Below are 25,658 nucleotides of genomic sequence, written 5' to 3'. Positions count from 1 at the left end.
CTATAACCACTCCAAATACTTTAGGGATCTGGAATCCCTCCTTTCCAGAGGAGTTTTTAGTCCTCTAAATGTTCCAAAGATGGAGGCTTCATGGACATGCATGTCCAATGCATGTCTTTAGGTCAAAATGGCCAAAAAGGGGAAATATGCTCTAAAAACTGTTGCATGGTATCATTGCTTGATCAAAAGCTAGATCTAGCTCACTTTGGGACTATTTTACCCTAGAGATCCATAAAGTAGCAAACTTTATGAACCCCATGCATACAATCAATAGGCATGATAGAAAATGAAGAGTAAACTCAAGATCTAGCCATATTCTATGATAAAAATCGAATCTTAAAGACTTACGACAGTCAACAAGATGGTCAATTTCAAGAATGAGGGCTTGGTTTGCTGGTCTTCTACTTCTTCTCACTATCTCCTTCTTTTTAAGCTTCACAATACACTCTAGCTCACAAAATGAAAGAGAATGGGGATTAGGGTTTAACACAGACATTCTTAGGGTTTGGAGGTTGATGGAAGGTCAGCCTCAAGGTCCTTAAAGAGGTTATATAGGGTGCAAAAATTAGGGTTTTACCTTTACAGTGCCTACTTGTCGAGTTGGCCTTTCACCTCTTCAAGTAGGGCCTAGATCCCGCATCCTCGAAATATCCTATACTCGACGAGTCGGGGATCCCTACTCGTCGAGTCCTAGTATCAAAACCCTAAACTTAGAAAATTAATAATACATGGGACAGGTGTTATAGATACAACTCATTAAAATGAATATGTTGTTGGGTTTGATATATCACAACTCGTTAAAATGAATACTTTTTTGGTTTTATACGGTACAAATCATAAAAATAAATATGTGTTTGTTTATTGTGCCTTTTGGACCAGTCAAACTTTGATTATTTATACTTGATACCATTTGTTTGAAGGAGTGTAACTCATTCAATATAAAACAAAAATCGACAAAATTATAGTCTAAAATCATCTACAAAGTCTAAATTACACGTTGGAAAAAAGAACATGTCAATCTGAATTAAAATGAATGAGATATGCTTGTTTAAATAATTTCACAGAATACAAAAGTTTAAATTTAGTGTTGAAAAACTGAAATATTTCAGCTTTGATATCACATCTTTGAAGGATTGTAACACATTGAATATAACATCAAAACAACATAATTATAATCTAAAATCATCTACAAACTCTAAGTTACACGTTGGAAAAAAAAACCGTATGTCAATCTGACTTAAAACGAATGAGATATGAATGTTTAAAGAATTTCACAGAATACAAAAGTTTAAATTTCTTGCTGAAAAGCTGAAATATTTCAGTTTTGATATCTCATCTTTGAATCATTGTAACTTATCGAATATAACACACAAAAAAAAACAATCATAGTCTAAAATCATCTATAAACTCTAAATTAACATCAGAAAAAATTGAATGTCAATCCGACTTAAAACGAATAAGATATGCTTGTTTAAAGAATTTCACATAATACAAAAGTTTAAAATGCTTGCTGAAAAGCTAAAATAATTCAACTTTGATATCTCATCTTTAAAACATTATGACTCATCGAATATAACACTAAAAACAACAAAATTATAGTCTAAAATCATTTACAAAATCTAAATAACACGTTGAAAAAAAGCGCATATCAATCCGATTAAAAACCAATGAGATATGCTTATATAAAGAATTTTACAATATATATATATATATATATATATATATATATATATATATATATATATATATATATATATATATATATATATATATATATATGTTAAAATAAGCCGGTCAAAAACTGATTTTTACCCGGAACCTACTGGAATGGAGCGGTAAAAAAACTGGATCGGTTTTGCTGAAATTCTAGAACCAAGAACCGGCCTGGGGGTCCAAAAAATGGTCCGATCCGAGATCCGATCCACAGGTCCAAATGTTCACCCCTATTTAATAGTCATTCTAGCCACTTTGATGGTTAATTGACACATTTAGTTGTCATCTTTGAGCATTTAAAGTTATAATATAAGTGGTTCTCTATAGTGTTAGACCTTAAACCCAAGTGTTCATCTTTAGTACTCATTTATTGGTGTGTACTTTTTTCGCGTAGTTTGCCTTGGTTGGTGGTGCCTAATTGTTACTTGCACTTGAGAGTTGGTTTGTAAGCTATGTGCACGCACGAGAAACTTAAGAAACCCTAAGTCAAATGTTTTAAAAACTTGGACCTTTATCATTTTAGCCTACGACATTCTCCTAGAATATCCACACTACTTTTAGGTTTAGCCCTTTGATCCACAAGACTCTTGTTATTGACTTGGTCCAAACTAATTGTGTCGGGCTATTTTTGTGGTTTCGTTTTAAATATAATTGTATCGTGGCTTGCATGCTGTTTTTTTCCTATATAATTATACTAAAAGATTAGGACATACCTAATACACCTACGATGGAAAGCCACACCCCATTAAATAGTAGAACTGGATGTTTTTGATATTCTTTATATTTTGCTACATAATTTTTTCTTCTCGACTGCTAGGCTGGAGGGAGTGATATTATTTTTGTCATACTATTTTTCTGCCACGTTGATGCCATGTCATGTTGTCACACATCTTCAACATATTGTCATTTAAAAGGGACGGGTTGCCATGATATCTCTAAGAATTTTTGAATTATTGGCAAAAGAAAAATAGGAGTCAATATGAATTTTCGACTATCTCTCGGAATTCCGAAGTTCACCATTTTAAGGTCAAGGGCACTATCCATTCGATACCACCAAATCCATGTCATCTTGTCGAGAGGTAGCACTGAACCACTTGCTACAACCTTATATACTAAGTTGATCGTAAGATCCCCTCACCAATCGTCGGATCCCTAAAGGACCTTTCTAATAGAATTCAATATCAACTTCTTTTTGACATGCTTTCCAAGATCAAATATCAAACCATACAAAGTATCCTAACCACTTTGTTTTGCCATACATAAAAGGTTAACCGCACATTTTGTTACTCAATTGCTTCCATCTTAATGTCAAAACTTTATATTAAAAAATTGGTTAGAACCCAATTGCTTCCATGTTAATGTTAAAACTTTATATTAAAAAAATTGGTATTACTAAATCCAAACATCTTTTATCAAAAATCAACCTATAATTAATTATTTATAACTTTTTAAAAAAACAATAAAATCTCAATCAATAAAATAATTAAATAACTAGGCTGAATGTTTATACGGTAACATAAGATTAGTCTTTTAGCCAGCCAAGAAAATTAACTCAAACACAAGGCTGTTATCTATAATCTATAATTACATCATACAACAGTAATCATGGTTAGAAAATTAATAGCAGTCGTTTTTTTTGTAGAGGGGAGATTATTATTATTCTGAAGCAAATAAAATATTACTTTCAATCATTAAGTTGTCAAGGCCATTGGACGTTGATATATTGTCAAATAGTTAATATATGACTTTGAAGAAACGCCTACTCGCAATCACTCTGTTATGACTTCACCCCCAAAATAGAGTCATGATCAACCAGAGACCGATCAAATCCAGACCATTTCCTTCTTCTTCTTCTTCGTTAATTTCAACTTCAGCATCATCTGCATCAGTGTCTTCCCTTCCGCCATCATCGTCTCTCATACATAAATCCGACCAAACCATATCCAAGATGGGTAGAAGATCAATCCTTAAACCAACCCTAGCTACAATCCTCTTAATCTTCGCTCTTTACGCCCTCTTCAATACCTCAATTTACCCTCATACGGACAAAACTTTACCTACCCAAACCAGATTTCAAGTTCCCCAAAAAGCAGTTCCAATTTACATGTACGATCTGCCAAGAAAATTCACCTATGGCGTTATAGATAGCTACACACTCGCACGAGGTGGGACGCCAAACGAAGATGTAACAAAGATTTCGTTCCCAGGGAATCAACACGCCGCTGAGTGGCACTTGTTTTCTGATTTGAATAATCCCAAAAGATCCGGGTCTTATGTGACCAGGGTTTCGGATCCGGCCAAAGCTGAGCTGTTCTACGTGCCATTCTTTTCATCATTGAGCTTGGTGGCGAACCCTAATCGCGGTGGGGCGGGGTTCAGGGAGACGTATAATGACGAGGAGACGCAGGAGAGCTTGATGGAATGGTTGGAGAAACAGTTGTATTGGAAGAGGAATAATGGGTGGGATCATGTGTTTATCTGTCAGGATCCAAATGCATTGTACAAAGTTGTTGATCGTGTGAAAAATGGGGTGTTACTTGTTTCCGATTTTGGAAGGTTGGGTCGAGATCAGGCGTCGTTGGTGAAGGATGTGATACTACCATATTCTCATCGGATAAATTCTTACAAGGGTGAGATCGGGGTTGAAAACCGGAAATCGCTGATGTTCTTCATGGGGAACCGATATCGGAAGGAGGTATGAGCTAGTTTTTGTTTTCTATGCAATTTCGTTCTTAATATGCTATCAATTTGTTTCTAAGAGCAACCCAGATCAAGAACATGTGTATTTTAGCTCCGATTGATCACACATAATTATAGTCTTTCTCTTCAATAATTATAGTCTTTCTCTTCAACTCCAAGTTTCTCAAACCCCCCATCTGAGTCAAATACACCACAAGTTTCATCATTTTACCTGTTTTACTTTTGTGAACAATGTTTGCATTGTGACACTTTTCAAAACCTTTGCCACAAAATCAGCTATAATTCAGCTGCACAAATCTGTTTAAGGCCATATAATGCCTTCCTCAGCCTATATATTTTCTCTTCTTCCCCTTTCTTTATGAAAAACACACTCTTTACATCGAGTTGAAAAACTTCATCTTTAGAAGCTGTAATGAACTGCTTCACACGTTTAATCCAGAATCAAAATAGCTAACCCATTATCTTGAAGTTGTCTATTGTTTAAACATCCGATATTACTTGCATTATGCGATTCAGTTGCACCTTTATAGTTCCTTTTTCTACCACACTTCAATGTTCATTAATTTTAACATTTTAAAATTAATGGTACTCATATTTGCATACCTGTTGGGGGATATTGTTGTAGGGAGGAAAGATCCGAGATTTGCTATTTCAGATACTTGAGAGTGAAAAAGATGTTATAATAAAGCATGGTGCTCAATCAAGGGAGAGTAGGCGAATGGCTACACAAGGGATGCATACTTCTAAATTCTGTTTACATCCAGCTGGTGATACACCATCAGCATGTCGTCTTTTTGATGCCATTGTTAGCTTATGTGTTCCTGTTATCATCAGTGATTATATTGAGTTGCCATTTGAAGATGTCATAGACTACAGGAAAATTGCTGTTTTTGTTGACACAAGTTCAGCTATAAAGCCAGGCTACTTGGTTAAATTGCTTAGGGGAGTAAAAAAGGATCGTATAATCGAATTCCAAAGGGAATTGAAAAAGGTACTCATGCAAGAAATAGCAACCTACTTTCATTTAATCCTTTTTTTTATATATAAAAGAGTAAATTACACGAATGGCCCCTATGGTTTGGGGTAATTTGCGCGTTTGGTCCCTAACTTATTTTTTAACTCGGAAGGTCCCTAGTGTTTGTTTTTGTTACACGCTTGGTCTCTGTCTTACCTAAAACAACTACTCCCTTTGTCCCAAAATTATAATCCATCTTTCCTTTTTGGTTTGTCCAAAAATAATAGTCCATTTCTAAAAATAAATAATATTTTTACCAAAATACCCCCTCATTATTACTTAACCAACTAAGCATTTAATGGAACATTAAATGCAAAGTAAGGACATAACTGTCATTATTGTATAAAGTTACTGGCAATTAATGCTTTCTTAATATGTGTGTTTTTTGTTTGTGGACAATAATTTTGGGACGGAGGGAGTATTATTTAAATAGGGAAAAATGGTGGGGTAGGTAAGGTAAGGTGAGAGAGGTGGGTTTGGGGGTGTGTTTATTAAAATAAATTAAAAATCAAGGGCAAAATAGTCTTTTTATGTATGACAGGGGCCAAACATGTAACAAAAACAAACAATAGGGGACCTTCCGAGCTAAAAAATAAGTTAGGGACCAAATGCGCAAATTACCCTAAACGATAGGGACCATTCGTGTAATTTTTACTCTATATAAAATTCATGTTCTTGACATGGATTTTGTAATGTGATTAGGTGCAACACTACTTTGAATATGATGAGCGAGATGGAACAGTGAAGGAGATTTGGAGACAAGTTTCTTTAAAACTTCCACTTATTAAACTAATGATCAATCGAGATAATAGGCTTGTGAAGAGGCAATTAATGGAACCCGATTGCTCTTGCATTTGCTCAAACCAAACGGGGATCCATACATCATTATGAAGAAGGTTGTTGTATGAATGCTTCTTGACACAAAAACTAAATATGATCATTCTTGAGATTATGAGGCTAAATTAGTCGCTAGTTTTATGGAAATATGAGAGAGTTTTAGTAGTTGATTTGAACATAGATGAGAGAAAGAAAATGACTTACAGTATGAGTTCATGTTGTACCATGGAAGGATTTTGGGTTTTAGCCATTTGAGATGATGATTTTGAGGGATATATGTAACTATATTTTAAATCGGGATGTAAATGACTTTTGAGCTATCAATTATCAATTTTTGTTTCGTTGTGTCAGTTTGTTAAGTAGAAACTTATACAAAACCACTAAAATGATGGGTCCCATGCTCTTGGTTTTACAAATTCATATGGACTTACTTACATTACATGTGAGTGAACATAAAAACATCAAACACAAATTGTCCAAACTTTGAAGAGACCTCGTAAGAGATACCATATATTACTCAACTAGTACAAAAGCATATCATCATACATTATTTAAAACTTTCCCAAAGTTGACTATTATTACAACTTGGACATCCCTTTCGTTATCAACTCTTAATTCATATAATCTTTCACTTCATCACATAATAGCTATCTTGGGTGTTTGTATTATGTGGTGCTGTCATAATTTGATGGGGATGCTACATTTAAGACATTGGATGGATACACTTGGATTTGTTTGGCTGCAATAGGAAGTAGATGTACTACCAAGTCTGGAAGCTTCCGTCTTCCGATTTTGCCCCTGGTGCTAGAACCTTATATGTAAATGGCAAGGATGGTATCTCCGTGACAACACACCAATTGAAAAGTTTGATCTTATGATCGACATCGAGAACCAGGAGTCAGCTTCTCATGCTGAAAAATGGATCGGAACCAAAAATTACTTTTTTTCCAGTTCAGCGGCGACACATTGCCTGGTTTCTTGTTTCCAGTGTCGTCTCTCAAGCGGACCACGGTTTCACTCTCACTCCACCTCCCTGTTGATGCTAATTTTTTTTCTTAAAATGAGGGAAACGCTCATGTTATCGCGTGTTTTCTACCTTGATATAACAAGTGAGAAATCTATGGTGCCACTACACATCGACATCGATGATCTAAAAACAAGGCTCCGGTTTCTCCTGCTACAAACGTGCAACAACTGTCGTTTGGAACGATTGGGGATGAATGCCTGTGGGAACGATCCCCATTTTTTGATGCATTCTTTGAGATTTGCCATCCCAAGCACGTATTTGCAAAGCCAGAATGCGTGGTTAAGACAAAACAATCACTTTTGCAGGATCATGCTGAGGGAGGTCTTGGAGAAGATCATAACCGCGTATTGGCCTCATCACCTGAAGCATGTTCAAATAAAACAGCCTCTTCATAAAATTTGGAAAGCCCTAACAAATTCCATGAGAAGCTTTCTAGACGGGTTGACTCCTGGTGTCTGGCTCCAGTTCAAACTCCAGTGGCGCTAACCATCATGTTTTCAAAACCAAATTTAGTTTGGATTATACGGATCCATATTTTGAAAATCGAAATCAATTTTGATTAATTGATCTATCTAAAAGAACACGTCATAGTTGACTCTTATTACAAATCCATATGGTATCGGTGGATATAAAACATCTAACACAAATTGACTAAACTTTGAAGTGGCCTCGTAAGAGGCACCATATATTACTCAACTAGCACATAAGCATATCATCATATATACCTTTAAACATTCCCAATCCCAAAGTTGACTCTTATTACAACTTTGCCATACCTGTCATTATCAACTCATAATTCATATAATCTTTCACTTCATCACATAATAATATGGGTATCTTTAACAATACCACCTTCATAGTTCATAACACGTATTATTATTTATCAACATAATATCATGCATAACGTATTCGAAATTTCGGATGCTACAATGCATCAAAATGTATTTTGATCTTTAGTAATTGCTTCGTACGATTTAGATGAGAATACAAGTATTAAATGCGTAAAAGGGTTGGCATGATTTAAATCATAAATAAACATATCTGGTATTACTTCTTAACACAACTTGGCCATCATAATTTTAATACGTGTTGTGCTTTCAATTACATTAATTACACATTTTATTAAATAAGTCCCCACAGAGTTCAAATAAATGTTCACCCGTGGTGGCTATACATAAAAACTACTTTGTCCAAATTTGTTCTCTTGTCCATTTCTCATTGGATGCAATGCATATTTCAGGCTAAGCATGTTTGGTATGTCTTTACTTGTAGACATTTTTGCATGTTTGGTATTTAAACCTCTTAAATATTATGAGTTTTACCTGTCTTGACATTTAAACATATTATTAGAAAATAACTAAAAGAAATAAAAATACAGTAGGTTGATTTTTTATTTAGAAAATAACCAAAAGAAAGAAAAATATAGTATGTTGAATTCTTATTTAGAAAATAACTAAAAGAAAGAAAAATTCAGATGATACCTACGATTCAAGATGCAGGAGGCGTCCTAACTCAATTTCCTACCAAAACCCTAACCCTAATGTCCTATAAATACTATTATTCTAACTTGCTAACTTCTGTGAAATAGTATGGTCATGACAAGACCAGATATCGAATACTGAGAGAACGAGCATGATTAAATCAGAAAACTAAATGCTAATTAAACTATAAACAGTAAAATATAGAGGATTTTGTTTAAATTCAATTAAATTAGAAACTATAAATGAAAACAAAACTAAAGATTAGATTTAGAGAAAAAGAAGATAAAGTACTTCCACTTAAAATTTGAACCTTTATATTTTTATATTTTTCTGTGGTTGATGTATTAGAAGTGTAATGGATTTATATCGTACTGATTTATATAATTATTAGTTATCTTGGTCCAATTAATTAATACTAATAATTATAAAACAACTAACATAACGATCATTCAATTAGCTAACTAGATAACCAATTAAATATTCGAATTATGAAAGATTTGATTTAGTGATTTAACTAGATTATAATCATCGTTAAATGTGGGGAAAACATAAAAAAAGTACAAATATTTGAAGGATATATTTATAGACATCTTTTTATGTTAAAAAAAAGAATTTGATGTACTAATGGGTTAAAATGAATTTATTCAATTCTTCAATACATATATTAAACAAAATTAATACCATAAAACAAAATAAAAGATAAGTTAAGGATTATGCAATTAGCTAACTAAATAATCAATTAAATATTCAAATTATGAGAGATTTGATTTAGTGATTTAACTAGATTATAATCTGCGTTAAACACGAGGAACACATAAAAAAGTACAAATCTTTGAAGGACATATTTATAGACAGCTTTTTATGTGAAAAAGAAATTGTAAGGGTCGAAGTTTTGGTTGTAATATGTCGAAGTCTGTAATGTTATTTTTCATGACACTTTATGTCGAAACTTAGTGTTTAGTCTTTGTAATTTTTTGTATGCTTTCATGTCTCCTATAAATGGGGACTTTACTTAGAGTTAGATAAGAATCCGAATATGACTTGTCTATTTTCTTTCTATAAACATTGAAAGCATAATATGAGCTGAAACCAGATTCTATTTACTCTCGTTGTTTGTTTACTCAATTACTCTGATATATTTTGTAATTCTCGATTCAATACATCATCAATTGGTATCAGAGCAGGAATCATTTTCTGTGATCTGATTTTCATTCTGAATCAAAAGGTTTTTGAATTAATCAAATTTTGGTTCAAAAAGTTTCCGCACCTTTTGAAGTGAAAATTGTCCTTGATCTTCAGTTTTGATTCGATTCTGCAACTGATTTGTTCAATCGAGTATTCTACTTGAAATCTCTGTTTATTTTCAGTAATTTGCTTTCAAATTCTCTTTAGTTTCTAAGAAAATTTCATCTTATATCAATGGCGAACTTCAACTTAAACTCAATGACATCATACTCTCATTTGCTAGGATCTTCAACTAAGATTTCTATGCTCATTCCAGAATACTATGATCAATGGGCTGATCGTATGCAAGACTACTTGAATTGACTCGATAAGGAGCTTTGGTTATGTATTTCTGGGAATGTTACTCCTCCAACAATTGTTCAACCAATTGGATCTTTATTTGGAACTTCGAGTGTGGGTGATCAAACTGATAGACTGAAGAAACTTGAGAAAAGATGTATGAGAGAGTTATGCGGTGCATTGCCTTTAGTTGTGTATAACTATGTTAGAAGTTGTACTACTGCAAAAGAAATTTGGAATAATCTCAAAGAAAAGTTTCAAGGAAGTGAGAAGATGAAAATCAATTTAGTTAAGCACTGTTTGATTGAGTTGAAAGATTTTAAGCAAAAGGATGGTGAATCAATTGAATGTTACTATGATAGGCTGAATGAATTGATCTACAAGCGTCATCGTCATGACATTACAAGGACAACCATGGAATTCAATTTGACGTTCATCCTGGGCCTGCGTAAAGAATGGAGGAATGTTACTCTGATGCTAAAGACTCAACAAAGTTTCGACACATCAACATTGAGTGATCCGTATAATCTGCTGAAGACTCACGAAGGAGAATGTAACGCCCCATTTCTGGTATGTAATTTAAATAAGTATTTTCATTTCTTAAGGGGTACTCGACAAGTCTGTAGCCCGACTCATCGAGTAGTGATGGGATGATCACGCAATTTGAGTTGGCTACTCGACGAGTCCATATGCTGGGACTCGGCGAGTCTGCCTATCTGGATGAAGCCCTAATTTTAAGGGTTTGCACCCTATTTAAATACATTTATGTGCCCCAACCTAGCCTCCATCACCCTCAGAACATTTCTTATCAAACCCTAGCCTCCTTGAAGAGTATGTGATTGATTGTTGCCTTGTGAAGGAACTTTTGGTGCATTTTGGAGTAAGTAGAAGAAGGAGAAGGTTGAAGAGCTCAAGGAAGAAGAAGTAGATCCAGAACACACTCCTTTGTGGTCATCTTTTCTGGTAATAAAGTCTCCATCTTGTTTATTGATCTAATAGATCTAGTTTGTCCATAAATTGTTGGTAATAAGCTAAAAAACCCCAAATCCTTTGTGATAAATCCTTATCATCGAGTTATACTTCAGATCTAGCCTCTCTTGGGCTCCAAGAGCTGAAGGAGATTGCCTTTTTGGCAGCTATGGTTTTGTTTTGGCTTATTAACCCCATAATAGTAGGGTTTGAGTGAAATAGATTCATTTCTTCTTGGTTACACGTAAAGTTAGTACTTTAAGTGTTCAGATAGTCCCAGGAGCTTAGATCTACGAATTAGATGCTCTGAAATGGATTAGAATCGACTGTATGGAATCTGCATGCTTGGGACTCGACGAGTTGTTCTTTAGACTCGACGAGCCGAGTCGCGAGTCCCTGTTTTTCCCTGATTTGAGAGTTTACGGTGGATCAGTGAGTAAGGGAAGGGACTTGGTGAGTTAAAGTCAGATCTAGTGATGGAGGGATTCGACGAGTCTACGCCCTGACTCGGCAAGTCCGATCAACTGAAAGTTGACTTTAACCAGGGGTAAAATGGTCATTTTACCCCAAGGGCATTTATCGGTGCATGATCTAGTGTTTTTGGGATTTGTAGCCGGGCAGTTCCGGAGCAGCAGTCAGCCAGTTTTAGAGTTAGCTTCTCTGCAGCTAGCATTACGAGATGAGTTTCATTCTAGTAGGAACGGGTCTACGGCCACAATGCCGACCAATTTAGTTAGCAGTAGTTCTGGACCTCGGTCCGATACAGTAGTTATATTGCTTGATGTCTTTGTGATTCAAGCATGTTATGTGTTATGTGTTCCGGACCCTGGTCCGATGCAGTATGCAATATACATATTCATGCTAGTTGATATGTTTATGCTATGTTCAGTCAGTTCCGGACTTCGGTCCGATGCAGGAGACAAGGTCCCAGTCAGTTTCGGACTTCATTCCAATGCAGTCAGTTCCGGACTTTAGTCCAATGCAGTTTCTGAACTTCAATCCGATGCAAAGGGCAAGGCCCTGGTTAGTTTCCGAACTTCGGTCCGATGCAGTTTCCGGACTTTGGTCCGATGCAGAGGGCAAGGCCCTAGTTAGTTTCCGGACTTCAGTCTGATGCAGTTTCCAGACTTCAGCCCGATGCAGTTTCCGGATTTCGGTCCAATGCAGTGGGCAAGGCCTAATATGTGCTTTATATGTTATTGTATGGTATGTGGTAGTTTGGGGGAGCTCACTAAGCTTCGTGCTTATAGTTTTCAGTTTTGGTTTCAGGTACTTCCGTTATCAAAGGGAAGAGCTCGGGATGATGGCATCGCATACACCACAACTTTAGTTTATCCTGGGAGTTTATTTCGGATATTGTTATGATTGATAAAGTTTTGTTTTGACACAGTTACTATGACATTTGAGTTACTCATTCCATTGTTTTTATTATATATAATATTCGATGATTTGATTTTTAGTAATATTAAAACAAATTTTTTTGGGTCATTTCAAGTTAGTATCAGAGCCTTGGTTTAAGGGATTCGGGCACACTTTCGGATGTGTCTGAAATCAAACTAAGGAATTGGTATATAAATTTTCAAAAGGAAAATCAGTTTTTGTAAAAAGGGAGTTTTAAGAAAAGAATAGAGTTTTAGAAAAAGCGAAAAGAATTTTTAGAAAGAAAAGAACTTTGAAAAGACAAAAGGGTGTTGTGCATGCAATCAGCCGAGCTCGAGTAAGTACTTCCAAATTACCCATAAAATTTTATGTTATGATTATCAGTTTCAGTTTTAGTAGAACAACATGCTAGAATAGGACTAAGGATCTAGGAATGACTCCTTATGTTCCTGCTTTATGTGTTTCAGCCTTATAAGAATTGCATGCTAGTATTGAGTAGACAGCAGTAGGATAGCCTGTTTAGGTTATGCCTTATAGTATGAGCTTAACATTGTATGCTAGTACATTTTCTTGTTATGAGGATAGATTTGCCTGAGTAATTTCCTATGTCTAAATGCTGCTTGCTTTGTGCCTTGTGGGACTCTGAGTGATAGGAGTTAGCCATTAGGTGAATATGTCGTGTCACATGTGATCAGGGTTGAATAATCTCAGAGTGCTGAATTTGGCCCTATTGCGCAACTCTTGTTTGAGTCCAACCGTTGTAGGGACGAGTCTTTTACTCGAATGATTATTTGAGCCTCGTCACATATGATGGTATTCAGGTGATGGCTAATTGGCATTACAAGGAGGCCTTCAGCATCTGAGGACTGGTTTGGGTTATAGATTTCCCTAGGGTAAGCCTAGGATGGTTGTAGCAGAGATCAGTAGCAGTAGTAGTGACTTGGTGGAGTCGAGGCAGTTCTTGAGGAAAGTACGGATAGATGTGGAAGGTAGTATGGGCCCGTACTACTGAAAGCAGAGGATCCGTACTCGAATCAAGGAAGACTGAGATAAGACCAGGGAACTAGTAGTGTGTAAGGTCCCTAGAGCTTGGATGAGTATTGTGATGTTAGTGATGGTATGTTGCCGAGTATAGTGACGCTACGTGGTATACCAGATGGTAGTTCTGGTGTCGACGAGGGATCAGGCTCGGACTCTAGAGTCGGGTAGATTGATGATCAGATGAGGGAGATCATTCCATCTGAGAATTATGCGCAATATCATTGACCAGACTCCTGTGATCCTCAGTGTGATCAAGGAGGACATTATAGAGATTTGTGATGAGAGGCCGAGTGCATTATGCACTGAGATAGCAGTCATGATAGAGACCCGTACATTGATGTTTCGGGAATTCAGAGTTTGTGAGGCTTTAGATTGTCATGGGGGTTAGGGAACCCATTGTTAGCAACAGATGGTTGGCAGATGTCGCCAACACTTTTCGTACAAGACGTTGTCTCGAAAGGGGACAAGTTCAGATTAGCATCCTATCTTCTGAAGGACAGGGCACGAGATTGGTGGGAGGAGATCGGGCATGTCATTGGGGATGACACAGCTCTTGATGCGATGAATTGGGATGATTTTACTACCAGGTTCAGAGCCGAGTTTGCACCTGTTATTGAGGTGCAACAGTTAGCCAAGGAGTTTCAGGATCTCACCCAAACTATAGAGATAGTGACGAAGATTACCGCCAAGTGCAGGGAGAGGGCTCTTCTCGTTCCTCAGTACACAACTGATGAGGAAATAAAGAAGGCTCGTTATCATGAGACGTTGCAGAGTGATATCCGCCAGTTTGTGAGCTGGTCTAGTTGTAAAACGCTCGATGACATGATTGCTAGGGCTCGTGAAAGAGAGATTGATTTAGAGATGGAGAAGAAGAGGAAGCCAGAGGCAATATCTGGCATTGGGAGTTCGGGCAAAAAGCCCAAGGTATTCGATCATAGATCCAGAGGACAACAGAGCCATAGTCGGTGTGGAAAGTGTGGGAGATTGCATGCTGGGGCATGCAAGGAAGGTAGTGCTGACTGCTACAAGTGCGGCCGGACCGAGCATATGAGTAGAGATTGCACAGCCCCTACCACCATCATTACATCTGATCTGATTTGCTTCCATTGCAATCAGAGGGGACATAAAGTCCCAGTTTCTGAGTTTGTCAGCCACAGGGAAGGTGGTAGCACCTACCCCTTCAACATTGAGGATTACAGACGGCCCTCAAGGCTGGAGTGAGGCGCCAGTGGCGAAGAGTAGAGCTTTTCGGATGACAACAGAGGAGGCGCGAGCGAATCCTGATGTGGTGATGGGTATGTATCTTCCCTTCATCTCTTTATTAATGTTGATTGCTTCTTATGATTATATGTTTTATATAGGGTCGTTATTAGTGAATGGCATATCAGCTACAATCTTGTTTGATTCGGGGGCTACCTGATCATTTGTTTCGCTTGCGCTTAGCAAGAGGTTTAGCAGAGCTCCTGGGGAGCTGGATTGTCCACTTGAGGTCGAGATAGCTGATGACAGGACCGTCAGGGTCGCGAGAGTGCATAAGGGTTGTTTGCTTTGGTTATAGCAGTTTTCGGTAGACCTGGTTCCTATTCCTCTGCGATGGAACAAGGTTCTAATAGGCATGGATTGGCTGAGCACCAATGGGGCAATGATTGTTTGTGAACTGCAATTAGTGAGGGTTCACACTCCCAGTGGGGGAGAGTTAGTGATTCAGGGAGAGAGGCCACAGCGCGGACCGATTCTCTGTTCTGTAGCGAGAGCGAGGTGCCACTTTCAGCAGGGTTGCGTGGGGTTCATCGCCTATGTTTTAGATGCCCGGGAGAAGGGAAAGGCGACAGTTGACGCTGTACCGGTAGTACGAGACTACCCAAACATATTCCCGGGGATTTGTTTGGAATAACTCCGTAGAGACAGGTTGAGTTCAAGATTGATCTTGTTCCTGGTGCGGCTCCGATAGCCAAGGCACCGTATCGGTTTACTCCTCCAGAGATGCAGGAGCTGTCTACGCAGCTGCAGGAGCTGCTAGACAAGGGTTTCATTAGACCGAGTAGTTCACCATGGGGAGCCCCGATCCTATTTTTGAAGAAGAAGGATGGGTCACACCGTATATGCATAGATTACCAGGAGTTGAACAAGGTAATGATGAAGAACCGTTACCCACTCCCAAGGATAGATGACTTGTTCGATTAGCTTCAGGGGGCGTCTTGGTTTTCCAAGATTGATCTGCGCTCCGGTTATCATCAGATGCGGGTCAGGGGTGAGGATCTTCAGAAGACAACTTTTAAGACCTATTATGGTCGTTATGAGTTTGTGGTGATGCTATTTGGGCTCACCAACGCTCCAGCCGCGTTCATGGATCTCATGTACTGCGTATGCAGGCCAATGTTGGATCGGTCTGTGATAATATTCATTGACGACATCTTGGTTTACTCCAAGACTCAGGAGCAGCACGAGGAGCACCTGAGAGAGGTGCTAGAGACGCTGAGGAGGGAGAGACTTTTTGCGAAGTTCTCCAAGTGTGAGTTCTGGTTACGCGAGGTGCAGTTCCTTGGTCACCTCGTCAACCAGAAGGGTATATCAGTAGATCCGGACAAGATCGCGACCGTGATGCAGTGGGAGGTCCCGAGGTCTCCATCAAAGATTCAGAGCTTCCTAGGTTTGGCAGGGTACTATAGGATATTCATCCAGGACTTCTCCAAGATAGCAGATCCACTCACCCGATTGACTAGGAAGTCAGTGGTGTTTCGCTGGGGGCCTGACCAGCAGACATCATTTGAGAACCTCAGACAGCGATTCTGCGAGGCACTGATTCTCACCTTGCCAGAGGGAGTGGATGATTTTGTAGTCTATTATGATGCTTCGATCATAGGGATGGGAGCCGTGTTGATGCAGTGAGGGCATGTGATAGCTTATGCCTCTAGATAATTGAAGCCTCACGAGGCTAATTATCCGTCGCACAATTTAGAGCTGGGGGCAGTGGTGTTTGCCCTCAAGATTTACAGACATTACCTCTATGGGGTCCGCTGTACCATCTACACGGATCACAAGAGTCTGAGGTATCTCATGGACCAACCGAATTTGAACATGAGGCAATGTCGATGGTTAGATGTGGTAAATGACTATGATTGTGAGATCGTTTATCATCCGGGCAAGGCCAACGTTGTGGCCGACGCCTTGAGCCGCAAGGCAGTGGCGGCACTGATTAGAGATATATGTATGAGGATGACGGTGATTACTCCATTATTGGAGCAGATTAGAGAGGCACGGGTCGAGGGCATGAAGGAGGAGAGGCAGAAGTGTGAGAGGATTGTAGGCCGAGTAGCTTCTTTCGACTATGATAGTCGAGGATTGTTGACCCTTCATGGGAGAGTCTGGGTGCTGTATTGGGGAGGAGTACGACATGTGTTGATGGATAAGGCCCACAAGTCCTGGTTCTCCATCCATCCAGGAGCGACGAAGATGTATAGATATCTTCGAACCAATTATTGGTGGCCGTGCATGAAGCGGGATGTGGCCTGGTACGTAGAGAGGTGCCTGACCTGTAGGAAGGTCAAGGCGGAGCACCAGAGACCCCACAGAAAGATGCAACTGTTAGACATTCCTATGTGGAAATGGGAGGATATCACCATGGATTTCATCACTAAGATTCCCAAGACCGCACGGGGAGTTGATTCGATTTGGATCATAGTGGATCGGCCGACAAAGAGCACGCATTTCATACCAATTCAGGAGAGCATATTGGCGGAGAAGCTAGCCGATATCTATGTGCGTGAGGTAGTGGCACAACATGGGGTGCCTGTGTCATTAGTATCAGACCGAGATGTCCATTTTACTTCCAGGTTTTGGAAGCGGTTTCATGACGAGAAAGGTACTCGTCTCCATTTTAGTACCGCTTTTCACCCCCAGACGGACGGACAGAGCGAGAGGACGATTCAGAATCTCAAGGACATGCTTCGCACATGTGTCCTAGATTTCGGTGGCAATTGGGATACGTATCTTCCATTAGCGGAATTTTCGTATAACAACAGTTACCACGCTAGTATTGACCGCCCTCCTTTCGAGGTGCTCTACGGGAGGAAGTGTAGGACCCCGATTTGTTGGGGGCAAGGTCGGTCAACGAGTCATCGGGAGCACCGAGGTGGTGCTCAAGATCACAAAGTTGATCCAAAAGGTTCATAGTAGACTGCATACTGCGTAGAGTCGGCAAAAGAGTTACACCGACAGGAGGTGTTCGAACTTGGAGTTTCAGGTGGGCGATATGGTCCTCCTGAAGGTATCACCCTGGACTGTTATTAGGTTTCGGAAGAGGGGCAAGCTGGGCCCCTGGTTCATTGGTCCTTTTAGGGTTTTGGCCCGGGTAGGTCGGGTTGCTTATCAGTTGGATTTTCCAGCAGACCTTAGCCAGATCCACAACACTTTACATGATTCTTAGTTGAGGAACTGTTTGGTGGACGAGTCAGCAGTTGTACTCTTGGAGGATATTCAGGTTGATAGTAGTCTGAATTATTTCGAGAGACCAGTTGTGATCTTAGATTGGAAGACGAAGTCCTTGAGGAACAAGGTGGTTCAGGTAGTAAAAGTGCAGTGGCAACACCAGAAGGGTTCAAAGTGGACGTGGGAGACCGAGGGGGAGATGAGGGAGGATTATCCAGAGTGAAATAAGTATTTTCATTTCTTAAGGGGTACTCGACGAGTTTAAGATTAGTGGGGGAGAGTTGTAACGCCCCATTTCTGGTATGTAATTTAAATAAGTATTTTCATTTCTTAAGGGGTACTCGACGAGTCTGTAGCCCGACTCATCGAGTAGAGACGGGATGATCACACAATTTGAGTTGGCTACTCGACGAGTCCATATGCTGGGACTCTACGAGTTTGCCTGTCTGGATGAAGCCCTAATTTTAAGGGTTTTCACCCTATTTAAACACATTTATGTGCCCCAACCTAGCCTCCATCACCATCAGGACATTTCTTATCAAACCCTAACCTCCTTGAAGAGTGTGTGAGTGATTGTTTCCTTTTGAAGGAACTTTTGGTGCATTTTGGAGCAAGTAGAAGAAGGAGAAGGTTGAAGAGCTCAAGCAAGAAGAAGTAGATCCAGAACACACTCCTTTGTGGTCATCTTTTCTGGTAATAAAGTCTCCATCTTGTTTATTGATCTAATAGATCTAGTTTATCCCGAAATTGTTGGTATTAAGCTCAAAAACCCCAAATCCTTTGTGATAAAGCCTTATGATCGAGTTATATTCCTTGAAAAATCAAATATTCAAGAGTTAGTGCGGATTCTTATCAAGACAAACACTTCACACAATTGACCTTAGTTGGTCTTTGTTTTATCCAAAAACATCACAACTTACCAATTTCAAAAGTGCAAGAGTAGAAAATTTTTACTCTACATTTGATAAGTGTTTTAAACCTTTCTTAAGATTATGTCACTCAAGGTTACGATCTTGGAGTATGACTTTAAGACTTGTTTTGGGAATGAAGTATGACTGATCTTCTTGATTTAAACTATTTCAACAATTCACGATTCCTCTTCTTAGCCATACAAATGTACTAAGATGTCCTTAGAGGATTAATTGTGATACGGTTTTTCCATAAACATTAAGATGATCATAAAACATGATTCTAAAGTACTCTCCCATCTTTTTGGATTGGAGAAACTTTTATCTTTCTGCCTAATTTGATTCTTCTCATTCATTCTGCCATACATTGAACCTTTTTCCAATGTGTCAGGATTATACTTAAACTTGTAAGCATAAACATGTTTACTAAACTTTAGTAAATCATGACGAATAGTCTTATCAATCCTTGTGGTGGATCTTGACCAGTGCACACCCAGTGTACCCGATCCCTTAGTCCTTCACTTGATTCACATATACATGTGAACAAGGAATTAGTTTTAATTTACAAAAGATGAAAATTCTCATTCATCACACAATACAAGTTGCATGATTTCAAGTTTCTATACAACTGAAACTTGGGTGATGAGAATCTTTCATTATTTGGAAAATACTCGACAATACCACAAACGAAAGAATCAAATCCATATTGCTAAACATAGAAACATAAAAACATCAATTTTCACAAATGCCATTGCAAGGATATATAAAAATAAAACAAATTTTTATTTTTTTATAAAATGCAGAAACCTTTCCTTACAATGCAATTACAAATGAAAACTATGTTATTACATATTTCCTAGCAATCTATCATAACTCCTAAGCAACAGTTCAAAAATCCGATCTTTGAACCATGCGATTGAAATCCATCTTCGCGATTAGATTCAACGTACTCTTCCTTTAAGCTTCCGTCCTTTTGCATGATCCTACAAAACATCAAAATGCAACCTTGTCACGTCATGTATTAAGAATCAACAATTTGAAACTTAATAGAGTTAGACATTAGACCTACCAGAAGCAGAGTCAGACTTTTCGATTCTACCTTTTCTCAGATTTTTTAGGTAGTCAGGGCAGCTTCGCAACCAATGCCCCTTCTCTTGGCAATAGAAACATATAGACTCTTTGGGAATGTTACACGGGACAATCTCAGACTTAGCCTTTCTCTTTCCCTTAGAAATAGAAATATTTTCTGGATTGCCAATGTTTCCATTGTCAATGTCCATTGAAGTTTGGGGATAGATCTTCCCACCAAATTTGCTTTTCCAGTGCGCCACATCATTGCTGATTCAGCAGTAACAAGCAAATAGGTAAGATCAATAAGGTTCATGTCGTGGTATGTCACATAGTAGTCCTTAATGAACTCACTATATGACTCAGGAAGTGATTGAAGAATCCAGTCAACAACCAACTTCCTCGAGACAAAAACACCCAATACTCTCAGTCTATCAATATGTGACTTCATCTCCAAGATGTGAGTACACAGAAGCCTTCCATCTTCATGTTTCATTGCCGGTAGGGCTTGAGTGACCTTGAAATTTTCAATTCTTTGAACTTGTGGGTTAGGGAGAGTTATTGGAGGAGGTGGAGGAAGTGAAGTATGACTTCCACGACCCAACCGCATGACATCATCTTCAAGAGGAAAGCTTGTTCCAAAGGATTTGGGAAGAGCACAGTTGTCTGAACTAGACATCTATAATGGGTGAAATTCAAGTTAGTGATCTAAGTCCTTAATATTGTTAGAACAAAGTTCTATCAGGATCGTATGATTCTAAGCAAGATATAAATAAGAACGCAAGTATTGCAATGAATATGTCGAATGATTAATTCAAAATACCCCAGAAGAGCTCGATTAAGAACTTCAATATGTAGAGGTAAATATTAGGGTTACCAGAATCAACGTGAACGACTATTCTCTATCATATACGCATACATGCATGCATATATTTATAACAAAACCCTAACAACTTATCTAGATAAAGGAAACTATTCTAGATAACTACGGATGGACAAACCCAATCCGTTTACAAATCAAAAAGCCCAAGACGCAACACTAAAATATTCAACAATCTTGCCCTTTGCGTCTTTGGAGCAGAAACTCTATTCTCTTTTCACACCAGTGGACTTCTTCACCGTTTCAAATATCCTCGGTATAATGGCCAGAATGTGTTGTCTAAACGTTATATACCACCGAAGCATATCTGTAAAATTCTTCTTGTCTGATGCTGAGTTCTGCTTGCATCGATGAATGATGTTGATTATATGCTCCAAACAATCTGTTGAAAACAGATGCTTGTCAACCAATGAAAACAAAAACTTATGCCTATCACCCTTAGTTAACATGACAGTCAAGTTGGTTGAATCAATCTGCCCTAACTTCATTTTATTTACATCACCGTCAATTCATTTTTGGTGTCGGATTTTGGGTTTCACTTAGAACGTGGTAATCGTATCTAAGATCATCAACACATATGTTGTGTAACCATAAACCTCAGTGGTAAAGACCGAGAGTCTCAAGGGTTACATTAGTGAACCAAATGTAGATGGAGAATATAAGGAGGTGGTTAAGGAACCGAATGTACCTTCTGCTAGATAAGCGTGATAGAGCAGAGAAACTCTTTACTCAAATGAGAAGAGTAAGGTAGCTCTAGACTAAGTGAGTTAAAATAGCCTGATTTGGAAGAAACGATGGGTATCGATCGAATCATTAAGGCTTACTCGAGATCATAGAGGCTTTATGACAACATACAACAGCATACTTCTAGGGACACTTAACTAGGTTGTGTAAAAGTGAAATCATACCTGCTTAAGATCTTTCGGCGGTTATTCTTGTGTTTACCTAGTAATAACAGACCCCAAACAAAACAAACAAACAATTGAAACAAAAAAATAATTTTAAGTAAAAATAAAATATTTTTGGATTTTTTTTTTGAAATTTTCTGAAAAAGAATAAAAATAAAAAAAATATTTTTTGGATTTTTGAAATTTTCTGAAAAAGAATAAAAACAGAAACAAAAAAATATTTTTGGATTTTTGAAATTTTCTGAAAAAGAATAAAAACAGAAAGAAAAAAAATATTTTTGGATTTTTGAAATTTTCTGAAAAAGAATAAAAACAGAAAGAAAAAAATATTTTTGGATTTTTGAAATTTTCTGAAAAAGAATAAAAACAGAAAGAAAAAAATATTTTTGGATTTTTGAAATTTTCTGAAAAAGAATAAAAACAGAAAAACTTAAAATATACAATCGAAACCTTATTTTATTAATAAGTGTAGTCAGAGCGGAGCCGAGATTTACGGAGCCGAGATATATAGAGCGGTCTGTTTATGTCCAAAAATCTAGAGCAGAGATAGACCGAGCGCTCTGTCTATCTCTGTCGTCTTTATTTTAAGGAGAAATTTGAGGATTCGGTACCGACTCTCCTTCCATCATACCCAAGCCTTGTAAGATTTTATTGAAGGTTGTTTCTGGTAAGGCTTTAGTAAAGATGTCGGCCAATTGATCAGCAGAACGAACAAAATGTACTTCTACGTTCCCGTCTTCTACGTGATCCTTGATGAAATGATACCTAAGTGCTATGTGCTTGGTTTTCGAATGTTGCACTGGATTATGACAAATCCTGATTGCACTTTCAGAGTCATAGTAGAGAGGGATCTTTTTCATACTCAGCCCATAATCTCTTAACTGACTTTGAATCCAAACGACCTGAGAGGTACATGATGCGGCAATGATGTATTCTGCTTCTACTATGGATAAGGAAACACAAGTTTGCTTCTTTGATTGCCAACTGACAAGTTTTCCGTCAAGGAATTGACATCCTCCGGTAGTGCTTTTCCTGTCCAATCCACATCCTCCAAGATCAGCATCTGAAAAGGCTTGTATGAAGAATCCAAATCTTGCAGGATACCAGAGACCGAGAGATGAAGTCTACTTCAGATATCAAAAAATATTTTTCACAGCAGTCATGTGGGGTTCTGTTGGATTAGCTTGAAACCTGGCACAATAACAAACATAGAACATGATATCTGGTCTACTAGCTGTTAGATACATAAGGGATCCTATCATTTATCGATAAAGATTTATGTCTACAGCCGGTTTCTCCAAAGATGGGGTCAGCTTGGTGCCGAATGCCATTGGAACCTTTACTTTTGAATCACCCTTCATTCCAAATTTAGTCAGCAGATTTTTGGTGTATGCTTCCTGGTTTATAAAGATGCCTTCTGGTCCCTGTCTAATATTCAAACCAAGGAAAAATTTAATCGGACCCATTGTGCTCATTTCAAATTTAGTCTCCATCAACTTTCTGAATTCAACGGTTAAGCTAGGATTCGTAGAGCCGAAGATGATATCATCGACATAAATCTGAACAATCATCAAATGTTCGCCTTCCTTCTTTCGAAAGAAGGTTGGGTCAACTGAACCTTGTTTAAACTTTGACATTTTTAGAAAGCGAGTAAGAGTTTCATATCAGGCTCTTGGTGCTTGCTTTAGCCCATAGACAGCTTTATTCAATACATAGCAATGATCCGGGTACTTTTCATTCACAAAACCACGTGGTTGCTCAACATAGACGGTTTCTTCTAATTCTCCATTCAAGAATGCACATTTGACATCCATTTGGAAAACTTCGAAGTTCTTGTGAGCGGCATATGCTAGAAAAATTCGAACAGACTCTAACCGTGCCACAAGAGCAAACGTTTCTTCATAATCAATCCCTTCTTCTTGACAATAGCCTTTTACCACCAACCGAGCCTTGTTACGAATGACATTACCTTCTTTGTCCAACTTATTTCTAAATACCCATTTCAAGCCAACAACAGAGGCATCTTTCAGTGTAGGAATCAATCTCCAAACTCTGTTTCGTTCGAATTCATTGAGCTCATCCTGCATTGCTTGTACCCAATCAGAATGATCAAGTGCAACATTTATGGTTTTCGGCTCTATTTTGGAGATAAAAGAGTTAAACATGCAAAATTCCACGTTGGAGAATAATGCTGTTTGTTTTGCCTTCAGGTGAGATCTAGTAAGAACACTCTCGGACGATTCACCAATAATTTTCTCTTTGGGATGGTCTTTTGTCCATTTTACTAGAGGAGGATAGCTTGGATCATATTCTGGATTTAGTTCTGCTTCAACTTCTATTTCAACATCTGACTTATCCCCTTCACCATCGTCAGTTGAACTATCACTTGTTCTCTCCTTCTCCCCCTCGACTGGCGAAGTGAAGCTTATGTCTTCAGCAGAATCGGCAATGGATGTCTCCCCTTCGATTGGATTTTCGCTTGTTAATTTTGGTTCAGTTGTTTGAGTATCAGATGGGGCTGAATAGTAATTCTCCCCCTCGACAGAAACTCCAGATGGTTTGATAGTATTAGAGTTCTCCCCCTGGAACGTTGAATCGGAGTTTGAAGTACTAGGTGATGGTTTAGGAGTAGGTGTTTCGGTTTCCATTGATTTGGCAGCTTCATCTATTACTTTCTTCAAATTATGTACCTTGTTGTCTGCTGCTGTTATCTCCGAATGTATTGCCTTTTCTGGTTCATCGAACAACCGAATGTATTCATCAAACAGATTGGATATTGGAACCGAGACTTGTCCAGATGCTGGAAAGATGTCTCCAGAGGCATCTTCTGTCCTTTGAACCTTCTTCATGTAATTGTCGTCAAAGGTGACATAGTAAGTCTCTTCTATTCTTTTGGAACGCTTGTTCAACACTCGGTATGCTTTTGATGACAGAGAATAACCCAGAAAGATCCCCTCATCGGCTTTAACGTCAAACTTATTTCAGTTTTCTTTAGAATTAAGGATAAAACACCTGGAACCGAATATGTGGAAAAACTTGACGTTTGGTTTCCGATTGTTTAAAATCTCATAAGGAGTTATTGAGAATCGCTTGTTGAGGAGGGACCGATTCTGAGTATAACAGGCCGCAACAATGGCGTCAGCCCAAAAGTATAGAGGTAGAGAGGCATAACTGAGCATGGTCCTAGCTGCTTCACACAACGATCGGTTTCGTCTTTCAACAATTCCGTTTTGCTGTGGTGTATAAGGAGCCGAAAAGTTGTGTGTGATCCCCTTATCAGCCAGAAAGTCTTCGAAATCCTTGTTTTTGAATTCCAGCCCATTGTCACTTATGATGTTTCTTACGGTCTTCTTTAATTGAACTTCCACTTTCTTGATGAACATCTTCAGCTTGGGAGTTGCATCTGATTTCTGTCTAAGAAAGAAAACCCACGTGAAACGTGAAAAATCATCTACAATTACTAGAATGTACTTACTTCCACCGATACTCTCTATAGCAAATGGTCCACACAAATCGATATGTAACAGTTCAAGTGCTTCCACGATCTTGGTATTAATGCGTGTTGGGTGGCTTTTTCTGCTTTGCTTTCCCATTTCACATGCTGCACATAAATGCTCCTTTTTGAACTTTAGAAGAGGAAGACCTCGAACGTGATCATCAATTACTAATTTGTTGATATCTTTGAAGTTCAGGTGAGATAGACGTCGATGCCAAAGACAACTTTCATCAGTGTTTGCCTTTGATAGCAGACAGATAGTTGGTGTCCCTCGAATAGGATT

The 25,658-nt window shown here is 38.3% G+C and overlaps 1 protein-coding gene across 1 annotated transcript; it reads left to right on the top strand.

Moving 5' to 3' along the window:
• Positions 1-3,450: 3,450 nt before the first annotated feature.
• Positions 3,451-6,610, top strand: LOC145037402 (putative arabinosyltransferase ARAD1). Its single transcript, XM_078986053.1, has 3 exons — positions 3,451-4,408; positions 5,039-5,404; positions 6,131-6,610. Exons 1-3 carry the CDS (start codon positions 3,518-3,520, stop codon positions 6,317-6,319), a joined length of 1,446 nt encoding a protein of 481 aa, XP_078842179.1. The 5' UTR covers positions 3,451-3,517; the 3' UTR covers positions 6,320-6,610.
• Positions 6,611-25,658: the final 19,048 nt, after the last annotated feature.

This window comes from Lactuca saligna, chromosome 3 (assembly GCF_052625555.1).
Source record: "Lactuca saligna cultivar CGN05327 chromosome 3, ASM5262555v1, whole genome shotgun sequence".
Taxonomy (NCBI): domain Eukaryota; kingdom Viridiplantae; phylum Streptophyta; class Magnoliopsida; order Asterales; family Asteraceae; genus Lactuca; species Lactuca saligna.
This window is presented reverse-complemented; position numbering and strand designations above follow the sequence as displayed.